The sequence below is a fragment of the Thamnophis sirtalis genome, unplaced genomic scaffold, assembly GCF_051295495.1.
Source record: "Thamnophis sirtalis isolate CommonGarterSnake01/CBP01778 unplaced genomic scaffold, rThaSir2_p1.2 scaffold_4, whole genome shotgun sequence".
NCBI lineage: Eukaryota > Metazoa > Chordata > Lepidosauria > Squamata > Natricidae > Thamnophis > Thamnophis sirtalis.
In genome coordinates this window covers 133,323,749-133,335,765 of record NW_028261384.1, presented here as the reverse complement: position 1 = coordinate 133,335,765, position 12,017 = coordinate 133,323,749, and the positions used below count along the sequence as shown (strand labels likewise).

Genomic DNA, 12,017 nt, shown 5'->3' with positions numbered 1-12,017 from the left:
CCTATCCCCTGAGGGAAGTCAGCCCTCCTAGAAGAATGGAATATTTTGAGAAATATTTAGAAAGGCAGAATATTATATTTGCCCTAAAAGAGAAATGGAAATCTTAAGGGAGACAGAAACTCAGACCTTCAGCTCTCTGTCCTGAGAAGATATTTGGTGCTCATTAAGAAAGTCTGGGCCAGCCTATCCAGCTCCAAAATGATGGGATTATCCTTCAGGGAAAAGTCATTCAGCCACAATAAAAATTGCACAACAAACCCAGTCATTGTCCAAGCTTCAACCAAGCTTGATTCAGAAAACCTACAATGTTAGCTGTCACCCCTACAGCAGTCAATAGCTTGCACAGGAACAAGAAGCTCAAGGGAAAGGCCCAAGAGAGGGTATAAATAACCCTCACTCTCAACTCCACATGGTCAGCTGCCCAGGACCCATGTGGTCCTGTTCATCAGTAAACCATCTTTTCATTCAGCCTCCATGTTTCCAGTGACTTTCTCTCCACTTGGAACTGAACCAGATGGAGATTTCTTCCAACAGCATCACTGAAGAGAAGGGACCTGGAGTGTGTCGACTTTATGTGATCTCTTAGGATGGACAAATATCCACAGGGAATCCCATAAATTATTTAACGGTGTGTCATATATGTCTATAAAAGTGATTGACAGCACTTTGAATTGCATTAGAAGAAAACCAAGACTGAGTGTAGCTTGTACAATAAAGTGTTGGGGTCTGCCAGTGGCCTGCGGAGCTGGCAGCAGAGTCGGACAGTGAGGAGGTTGGGGAGGAACATGGGCCAGTCCTGGAGTCTGAGGAAGGCTCGAACAAGGGCTCTGCATCAGAGGCAGAGAGGGCCAGGTCATCTGCCAGTTATGTGCTCCCTCCGGAGCCTCCAGAGTCGGAAATCAGCGAGGCAGAGAAACAACGGGAGCCTGTTCCAAGTTCGCCCATGCAGCCAGAAGGCAAGAAATGTTAAGAGAAAAGGGGCAACTTGTGAGTAAGGCTTGGAGATGATTGGCCCCTCCCATAAGACATAAAGGAAAGGCCCATGAGCCTTTGCAGGAAGCAACTTTGTTCATTCTGGTCAGTTTAAAGTCTGAAGCTCCGTGGTGACCCTGTGCTCCGTGTGGCCTTGCAAAGCTAATAGCCAATTAGGTCTTTGGCAGTGTTTCAAAGGAGATATCAGCCTTATCCCGAAAGACTTTGACAGACTTCTGTCAGACTCTTTACAAACTATTTGTGACTCATTATGGGCTGTGAATGAACATAATTCACAGCTGTTGAAATAAAAATAGGCTTTTGGGGATTAAGTGTGTGCTTTTTACTGTGTCAGGAAGCCTAGGTCAGAACACAGAGGTCTAAAAGAGCTTATTCTACAATCAACCAACACTGTGCAAGCCGTCGCATTCTGGTTCAATTGTAACTTCTGGGTGAGCTTCAAGGGCAGTGCCATGCAGAGTACATTGAAGTAATCTAACCAGGAAGGGAGTGGCTGTTAGCAAGGCCTTCCGATCCAAGCAAGGGCACAAGTGGCACAAAAATACATCTGCATCTTAGTGTTAAACTTTCCAGAAACCCTAGGTAAAAGGAAACATTAATAGACTGCTACTAGCATGGGTCACTGGCCAACTATAGATTCACATCAGGACATTGAATATGATCATGGCTTTATCTAGCTCTCAATTTATAGGTCTAAATATATCTATTTATACCATTAAAACCATTCTAGTTTACTTGTTTACTTGACTCACAATCATTTTTGTGAATTCCAGAGATGCTAGTTGATGCAAGAGTGCAGTATTACAGACTACTTCTGCTGACTGCCAGCTGCCTGCAATTTGTCAGTTCGAATCTCACCAGGATCAAGGTTGACTCAGCCTTCCATCCTTCCAAGGTGGGTAAATTGAGGGCCCAAATTGTTGAGCCGAGGTGGCACAGTGGTTAGGGTGCAATACTGCAGGCCACTTCAGCTGACTGTTATCTGCAGTTCAGCGGTTCTAATCTCACCGGCTCAAGGTTGACTCAGCCTTCCATCCTTCCGAGGTGGGTGAAATGAGGACCCAGACTGTGGGGGCAACATGCTAACTCTGTAAACTGCTTAGAGAGAAAGCAGTATATAAGTCTAACTGCTATTGCTATTGGGGGCAATAGGCTGACTCTGTAAGTCGCTTAGAGAGGGCTGTAAAAACATTGTAAAGAGGTACAGAAGTCTAAGTGCCATTGCTATTTGCTGTGTTTTAAGACCTAGTGATGTTTGTTGTTTCCCTTTAGCAATTTAGGGACCTTTGGCTACTCACATTCCAAAAAAAATGAAGAAGTAGAAAAAGATTTATATCACTTTGGTAATACTATGAAGATAACCCACTCATAATCACCATCAAGTTCCATTACTTATCCTGTGAAATGAATGGCTGGATTTATTTATTTTTAAAGTCCTTTTTCCCCCCTTAAGTCTTCCAACCTTTGGAAGCTGATCTCATAAGAACTTGATCTTACAGCTCTAGTTCTGCAAACAGATTTCTGATACTTATTCAACAGGTGGTTTCTGTAGAGAGATGCCACAAAGACAGTTTCAATTGTGCAGGACGGCTGAAGAACGCTTCCTTTCTGATAATACATAAGATTTGAAACCACCGCTTAGTTCAAACCACAGTTTTTTATTTAGAGTTCATTTTCACAGAGTGCATGATCTGGTTTTCAGCAGCAAACTTTATAAAGTTCTAGTCAACAAACTGGAATAGATTCAAAGAAGGACCATGAGGAGACAAGCAATGAAATCCTACCGAGAGAAATCGGAAGGCTTGGGCATGTTTCAACTTTGGAGAAGAATGCCACCAGGGGTTGGGTTGAAAAATGTTAGCAATTGGTTCCCTGGATAGTTGCTGGGCAGGCATGGCCATGGTGGGCGTGGCCTAGTCAGCCTCCTGCACCATTGTGTGTGGGAGGGGATTTGTCCCTCCCCAGGCTCCGGAGGCTTTCCCCGAGCCTCCAGGAGGGGGTAAATGGCCTCCCCGGGCTCCATTTCTGGACTTCTAGGAGGCCCCTTTTTCACCCTCCCAGACCCTCTGTCTAGGCCCTGCACTTACCTGGCATGATAAATGAGCTTCATGGAAACACCTGGGAGGGGAGAGACAAGATGGGCATGGCCAGCCAATCCTTGTAATAACTGGTTCAGCAAGCTTGCTTTGCTTGTGTCCGTGTGTGCACTGTTCAATGTAAATCGTTCTTTGTACATGCGCAGAGCAATTTACAGTGAACTGCACATGCACAGTCACTAAAAACCAAAATGGGGGTGGCCCAGCACCAGTGAGGGAACCGGTTCGGGAGATGGTAGGCTTGGGTCACTGCTGATTCTGCGACCCAGTCCTGAATCCCACCACCGGTTTGGCTGAAGTGGCCCGAACCGGGAACAACCCACCTTCGTTTCAGAGGGTCTCCAAAATTCGGCAATTTTAAGACTTGTGGACTTCAACTTCTAGAATTCCTCAGGCAGACAAGGAGTTTGCCTTCTTTCAGGTTTTTTCTGCTAGGCCTGAGTTCCTTTGGTCCAAGGTGATAGCCCCGAACCTCTTGGGGAACTCAGCTTCTAGTCAGGTTGCATTTTAGAAGTTGCTTCTTTTAGTATCCATGTCCTGTTTAGTGGCTCTTGGCCTCAGTGGTGGGATTCAAATAATTTAACAACTGGTTCTCTGCCCTAATGACCAGCTAGGTAGGCGGGTCTCGATGGTCATGTGACTGAGTGGGTATGGCCAACTCAACATCACTCAGGTCGATGGGCGCTTCGCCTTAGCTGTTATAATGTAATAAGGGTTAACCAGAGAGGCAGTTTCTGTAAGCAGGGCAATAAAGATTAGGCTAGAAACACCAGAATGTTTCCTTCCTGCTTTCCTTACAGGATCAGCCCTGTAAAGTGGAAAAAAATCAAAAGGAGATTTCTTCCAACAACCGGTTATCCGAACTGCTTAGAAATTTAACAATCGGTTCTCCTAAATATGTATGAACTGGCTGAATCCCACCACTGTTTGGCATTCCTCGTGGAAGAAACACTCAAAAGAGATTTTTTGTGTGTCCTTTTACTGCTTCCAAACAGCTACCGTGAATTTGTACAATACAGTTGAGTTCTAAGTCATTTGGTTTGAGAGCTTTGCAAGCAAGAAGAAACGAAAGGAGCCACGGTTGAGCTAGGCACGCATAAGTTTTGTTCCTCTTCTTCTCTTTCGATTAGCAATAGAAAACTGCTTTCTCCCATGGATCAAAAGTCACTTTCTCTAGTCTAGTTCTGCCTTGAAGGTTCTTGCACAGTGCAAGAGCACCACCAAGAGCATTGAATCGAAACAGCAGCCCAGCCTCCAAGGAACAAAAGATGCCAGCCGGTTGCTTACTGAAACCGAGAACGATAGCAAGAAAAAATAATAATAAACACAGCCCAATAAGTCATTCTGATACTTGCTGTGGTTTTGCATAAGTTATAAAGTATAGTCTGGTCCCCCCTTCCTCCCCCCCACACAATTTCTTCTCTTAAGCTTTTGCTGCCATCAAGCGGTTAGCATGTAATGTGACATTAGCTCATATTTGTCACCAAGTGTACACCACGATGTAGAAAAGATGTGGAGACTCCAGAAAGAGTGCAGAGAAGAGCAACAAAGATGTTTAGGAGATTGGAGGCTAAAACATATGAAGAACGGTTGAAGGAACTGGGCATGTCTAGTTTAATAGAAAGAAGGACTAGGGGAGACATGATAGCAGTGTTCCAATATCTCAGGGGTTGCCACAAAGAAGAGGGAGTCAAGCTATTCTCCAAAGCACCTGAGGGTAGAACAAGAAGCGATGGGTGGAAACTAATCAAGGAGAGAAGCAACTTAGAACTGAGAAGAAATTTCCTGACAGTTAGAACAATTAATCAGTGGAACAGCTTTCCTCCAGAAGTTGTGAATGCCCCAACACTGGAAGTCTTTAAGAAGATGTTGGATAGCCATTTGTCTGAAGTGGTGTAGGGTTTCCTGCCTAGGCAGGAGGTTGGACTAGAAGACCTCCAAGGTCCCTTCCAACTCTGCTATTGTATTGTATTGTATTGTATTGTATTGTATTGTATTGTATTGTATTGTATTGTATTGTATTGTATTGTATTGTATTGTATTGTATTGTATTGACAGAAAACATGTAGCTCTCCAGATATTGGTGAATTAAATATATCCACTTCTTAATTGACTAGAGTTGCTAAGAACTATAGTTAAACATGTTTTGGAGGACAACAAAATCCCCAAATCTGCTATAAGGAGGAGACTTTGGGAAAAGTTCAAAGAAGAGCAACTAAGATGATTAAAGGCCTGGAGGCAGAAAACTATGAAGAACAGTTGCAGGAATTGGGTATGGCCAGTCTAGAGAAAAGTAAGATCAGGGGTAACATGATAGCTCAAACATTCTAGTATTTGAGAAGCTGCAACAAACAGGATGGGGGGGGGATTTATTTCCCAAGCACATAGAATAGAATAGAATAGAATAGAATAGAATAGAATAGAATAGAATAGAATAGGAGTAGAGTAGAGTAGAGTAGAGTAGAGTAGAGTAGAGTAGAATAGAATAGAATAGAATAGAATAGAATAGAATAGAATAGAATAGAATAGAATAGAATAGAATAGAATAGAATAGAATAGAATAGAATAGAATAGAATAACAGAGTTGGAAGGGACCTTGGAGGTCTTCTAGTCCAACCCCCTGCTTATGGGGCAGAGCCAGTCAGAGGTGACATTTACCGGTTTTCCCAACCACTCAAAATTTCCACTATGGTTCTTCAGAACTGGTCAGAACCTGTGGAATACCACCTCTGGCTGTGGCCATAAGTTGAGGACTTTTGCAAAACACTTCACTGCAGATTTCCAACAGGCACTAAGCTTTCTGAAAGTTTGAGAGATCTTTTACGTTGTGTTTCAATGGACTCATTACTTGTCTATTTCTTCCCCTTCTTTCACTATTGTGATTCCTTATATGGCATATTCTCTTCCTCCCTCCCTCCCTTTCCCCTTTTAATGGTGTGCTTGTGTTGTCTTTGTTTAAATTTGGTAATTATCAAGGTCACCTTTTTTTTTTTGAAGGGATTAAGACCTGGGACAAATTACTTGTCTCTGAAATATTGCTCTGCCATTTAAGATTGGCACAAGTTAGATGATCAATAGGCGTCAGGAATCCATTTATGTGGTCTAGGTTGAATTTTAAATGTGTTTATTTGAAAGCAGGCTTCATGTTTAGAGCATGAATATGAAGCACTTGTGAAAGCTATTGTGTGTTTGCGGTGCAAATTGTCTTCTTCCTCATTTTCACCCATCGTTGTAATTTCTTTCTTTCTTTCTTTCTTTCTTTCTTTCTTTCTTTCTTTCTTTCCTTCCTTCCTTCTTTCTTTCTTTTTTCTCTTTCTCTCTTTCGCTCTCTCTTTACCCTCCCTTTCTTTCTATCCCCCTTTTCTCTTTCTCTCTTTCTTTCTCTTTCTCTCTCTTTCTTTCTTTATTTCTGTTTCTTTCTTTCTCTCTCTCCCACTCTCTCCCTCCCTCTCTTTATTTCTCTCCCCTCCTTTCATTTTCTTTCTTTCTCTCTTTCTCTCTTTCCCTCTTTCTCTATCTCTTTCCCCCTCCCTCTCCTCCTCTTTCTTTCTTTCTTTCTTTCTTTCTTTCTTTCTTTCTTTCTTTCTTTCTTTCTTTCTTTCTTTCTTTTTCTCTCTTTTTTATCAATCTCAACTGCTTTTGTTTCACTTACTGTAATTCAAACATTATTTATCTTCAGAAAGGAGAAAGAAAATAGGGTGGGTGGGCTGATGTGCGTTCTTTTTTTTTTTCAAAAATGCCATAAAAAGCCATACTTTAAAAACCCAAGGTTTAGCTTCAGGATGTCAGATTTCTCGGCTTGCATTATATAATGCCACATTTTAGTTCCTTAATTGAGTCCAAACAACTTTAAATTTGCACTGGTTCCATTAAAAATATTACTGCTTCAGACGCATTGACCATGAGAACTGTCAATAAAAAGTCCATGTTCAGAGATGGCATTTTATTCCGTTTCTTTATTTATTTAATATTGGGTTCTTATACCAACCACAAGAGGTCCTCATTGTACTTTACAGAACCAACCATTTCTTGTTAAGGTGTGCAATGTTTCTTTCTCACCCTTGGAACTCAAAAATTCTTCTTAAGCCCTCAAGAGAAATGTGCACCATGCTTCAGAAATAGCCTCTCCACTGAGATACAGATACAGATTAACAGAGTTTGAAAGGACCTTGTAGATCATCTAGTCCACCACCCCACCCTTTCCTGGCCCAAGCAGACCCCTACACAATTTTTAAGAGCTGGCCATCCAGTCTCTTCTTGAAAGCTTCCAGTGATGAAGCTGCCACAACTTCCAAAGACAAGCATTGCATCACATTACATTACATTACCGAGGTGGCACAGTGGTTAGGGTGCAGTACTGCAGGCCACTTCAGCTGACTGTTATCTGCAGCTCAGCGGTTCTAATCTCACCGGCTCAAGGTTGACTCAGCCTTCCATCCTTCCGAGGTGGGTGAAATGAGGACCCAGACTGTGGGGGCAATATGCTGACTCTGTAAACCACTTAGAGAGGGCTGAAAGCCCTATGAAGAGGTATATAAGTCTAACTGCTATTGCTATTGCTAACTCTTAGTGATACACAATATTGAAAATATTTTAAAACAAAATAGCAAATATAAATTGTTCACCAATCCAAAATGGGGAAATATAATCCTATTCGGGAGTAACAAAATATCTGGGGCTGCTTTCCAGTTTTGTGCAACTACAATTCCAGTCGCCGTGATAACATGCATGATCAAATATGCATCATCTTTGCTAAATTTCTCTGATAAGATACCCAGACCAGATACCCTGGTCTCAATTCTATATGTCGATCAGTGGTGGGATTCAAATAATTTAACAACTGGTTCTCTCATAATGACCAGCTGGGTAGGCATAGCTCGGTGGTCATGTGACAATGTGGCCAACTCTTTTTGATTGGTGCTTCACCTTAGCTGTTACAATGTAATAAGGGTTAACCGGAGAGGCAGTTCCTGTAAGCAGGTCAATAAAGATGAGGCTAGAAACAACGCCAGAATGTTTCCTTCCTGCCTTCCTTACAGGATTAGCCCTGTAAAGTGGGAAAAAAATAAAATAAGATTTCTTCCAACAACCGGTTCTCCGAACTGCTTAGAAAGTTACGAACCGGATCTTCCGAATAGGTGCGAACCGGCTGAATCCCATTACTGATGTCGATGTAATGTTTTTCTAACCATGTTTGTATTTTGACCCAATATTTCTTGGCTTCCATGCCTGTCCCTCCCATAGGATCCCGATAAATGGTGACATTTCCAGCGTTTAGCAGATCTGTTTTTAAACATTTTTGCTAGTTTTTCAGGTGACATGTGCCATCTATAAAACATTTTATACAAATTTTCCTTATATGCTGTTGCAATTGTTAATTTATAGTTCCTTTCCCTCAATTGTTGCCATTTTTCTAACTCAATTGCATAACCAAAATTCTTTGCCCAAGCTATCATTTTTTCTTTGACTTTATCATCCTCTAGTCTAATTCTTAGTAAATAACTATATAGTTTCTTAATCATTTTCTTGTCTGTTTCCATGAGTACCTCATCCAATTCTGAACTTCCCAGGTTAAAACCATACTCCCTAAAATATTTTTCATATCTTGGTTGTATTTGCAATTGTGAAAACCAACCTACTGTATACCCATCCGTACCTCACTTGATCTAGAGCCGAGGTGGTGCAGTGGTTAAATGCAGCACTGCAGGCTACTTCAGCTGACTGCAGTTCTGCAGTTCGGCTGTTCAAATCTCACCGGCTCAAGGCTGACTCAGCCTTCCATCCTTCTGAGGTGGGTAAAATGAGGATCCAGATTGTTGTTGGGGGAAATATGCTGACTCTGTAAACCGCTTAGAGAGGGCTGAAAGCCCTATGAAGCGGTATATAAGACTAACTGCTATTGCTATTGCTATCTTGATTGTATCCCTCTGTTAATGCAATTTAAGATTGCATTGGTTTAGTGGTTTAGTGGTTTATTAGCATTTGTAGGCCGCCCTTTTCCCTGAGGGGACTCAGGGCGGCTCACAGGAAACCAGGGAGGGGGGAATACAACATTAAGACAACAACATATAATAAAATAGTAAACAACATACATTCATCATTCAGGCGGGGTAGCGATCCTTATCCCCAGGCCTGACGGGCGAGCCAGTTCTTCAAGGCTATGCGGAAGGCTTGGACGGTGGAGAGGGTACGAATCTCCATGGGGAGCTCGTTCCAAAGGGTCGGGGCTACTGCTGAGAAGGCCCTCCTCCTTGTAGTTGCCAGCCGACACTGGCTGGCCGATGGAATGCGGAGGAGGCCTAGTCTATGGGATCTTATAGGTCGTAGGGAGGTAATTGGCAGAAGGCGGTCTCTCAAGATTGCATTGGCTTTTTTGGCTGTTGCGGCACACTGTTGACTCATATTTAATTGGTTGTCCACTAAGAGTCCAAGATCTCTCTCCCGGTTGCTGCTATTAAGCCTGGTTTCACACAGTGTATATGTGTCCTTTTGGTTTTTCTTGCTTAAATGTAAAACTCAACCCAAGTGTAAGACCTAACTCAACAATCTTCATGGATATCTTTGGACTCCCCAACCTGAAGGAACACAAACATAGAAGAGTCCTTCAAAAGACAGAGAAGGTTCACATTTCTTAGCCTGGGGGGTGAAATTATACATCCCTCAGAGAGGGCCCACAATTTGGGTGTCCTCCTGGATCCGCAACTGATGTTAGAACACCATCTGTCAGCTGTGACCAGTGGGGGCTTTTGCCCAGGTTCGCCTGGTGCACCAGTTGCGGCCTATGTGGACCGGGAGGCCCTTCGAATGGTCACTCATGCCCTCGTCACCTCAAGACTGGATTACTGTAACGCGCTCTACATGGGGCTGCCCCTGAAGAGTGTTCGAAGACTGCAGTTGGTCCAGAATGCGGCCGCGTGAGCGATATTGGGTGTACCTAGATACACCCATGTTACACCCATCCTCCACAAGCTGCACTGGCTCCCCATTGGTCTCCGGACGCGCTTCAAGGTGCTAGTCGTTACTTTTAAAGCCCTACATGGTTTAGGACCTGGGTACCTGAGAGACCGCCTCCTGCCACTTACCTCCCAACGACCAACAAGATCGCACAGATTGGGCCTCCTCCGGGTGCCGTCGACCAGACAATGCCGGTTGGCGGCTCCCCGGGGGAGGACCTTCTCTATAGCTGCGCCGGCCCTATGGAATGACTTACCCATAGAGATCCGGACCCTTACCACTCTTCCGGCCTTCCGTAAAGCCACCAAGACCTGGCTGTTCCAGCAGGCCTGGGGCTGTTGATCAATATCCAGCCCCACTCTAACAGAATGGATGGTGTGGAATTTTAATAATTGTATCTTTATTTTAATTTCTACATGTTTCTTTTATCTTGCCTGTAAGCCGCCCAGAGTCCCAAGCGAGTGGGCGGCATACAAATGTCAATAAATTGAAAAATTGAATTAAAAATTGAAATTTCATGTACAAGAAATCTATTGCAAAAAGCATCCCTCCCACTTCTTTTAAATGAAGGTTGGAGTCGGCAATAATTAGGGATTTCGGAGACCTTGAACCCTTCTTTCTAGCATTTTTGATACAGAATCCTTCACCTCATTGTTCCTAATGCTGTATATGAAAGGATTGAGCACAGGGGTGATGAACGTATACAGTATGGCAACAGACTTCATCATACCAAAGGAAGAATTTTTGACATTGGGTCTTAAGTAGACGAAAAAGACTGACCCATACAAAAGACTGACGACAACCAGATGTGAAGCACAAGTCGAAAAGGCCCTCTGCTGCCTGGAGGTTGAAGGCATATGAAGAACGGTGTAGAGGATGAAGAGGTAAGAAATGAGGGTGAAAACCAGGGAGGACGCAATCACCACCACAGCAACAAGAAAGCCGAGGGCTTCAATGAGACGGGTATCTCCTCCTGCAATCTTCAGCATGGGTCCAACGTCACAATAGAAATGATTGATGATGTTGGAAGTGCAGTAGGGCAAGTTCGCAATCATCACGACCTGGCCAATGATGGACAAAAATCCCCCAAACCAGGCTGATATTGACAGCTTAAGGCAGACACTTGAGGTCATGATGTTGGCGTATCTCAAAGGATAGCAAATGGCTACAAACCTATCCAAGGAGATCAGAGTGATGATGAAGAATTCGGTGACTCCAAAAAGGAAGTAGAAGCACAACTGTATCACGCAGCAATAGAAACAGATGGAATTGTTCGCAGAGAGATGATTAAGCAACAGCTTGGGGATAAAGACCGTGGTGTATCCGATGTCTTTGAAGGAAAGGTTGCTAAGGAAGAAATACATGGGCTTCTGGAGATGGTGGTCTGTGATTACGATCATAATGATCAGCCCGTTGCCCATCAGGCTCAGGAGGTAGAGCAGAAAGATGCTGGCATACATCACATTTTCCAGTCCCGAAACACTTGGCAATCCGACAAGAATAAATTGAGTCGCTCTTGTGCAGTTGGTCAAATTCATCTCCCCCTTTTATTACAAAAAAAAAAGAGAAAATGTGGAATCTTCATTCGGTCACGATTTCTGAAGAACCTTTTTTTCAGAAACAAACTATTGCAAGAGAAAGGAGACACAATTTGTGTCAGCCTCGATCTTGCTTTCTTGCTATCGGTTGTCATAGTAACTGGAGGGGAGGGGGGTTAGGTATTTGGGAGGGGAGACATGATGGTGGAGATGCCTCGGAATGAAGAGGGAGGATCGCTCCAGTGCAGCTGAATGGACTTGTTTAGGCCCAGTCAAGGACAACCTTTCTTGCATACCAGGTGGATGAAGACACCTGAAGATGCACCCCACATGACACCTTTGGTGGCTGGGGATTGAGTGTTCAGCCTGGGTTCGTGGGAGGGAGGGATCTGGGAAATATTTCGATATTTTTTTGCGACCTCAGACTTCACTTTCA

At 43.4% G+C, this 12,017-nt stretch overlaps 1 protein-coding gene across 1 annotated transcript; it reads right to left on the bottom strand.

The window, feature by feature from the left end:
- Positions 1-10,630: 10,630 nt before the first annotated feature.
- On the bottom strand, positions 10,631-11,581 carry LOC106541620 (olfactory receptor 6X1-like). Its single transcript, XM_014057125.2, has one exon. It carries the CDS (start codon positions 11,579-11,581, stop codon positions 10,631-10,633), a length of 951 nt encoding a protein of 316 aa, XP_013912600.2.
- Between the last annotated feature and the right edge of the window lie 436 nt (positions 11,582-12,017).

Coding starts and splice junctions, on each gene's coding strand:
- LOC106541620 (XM_014057125.2), bottom strand. CDS start 11,581: ATGAATTTGACCAACTGCACAAGAGCGACTCAATTTATTCTTGTCGGA.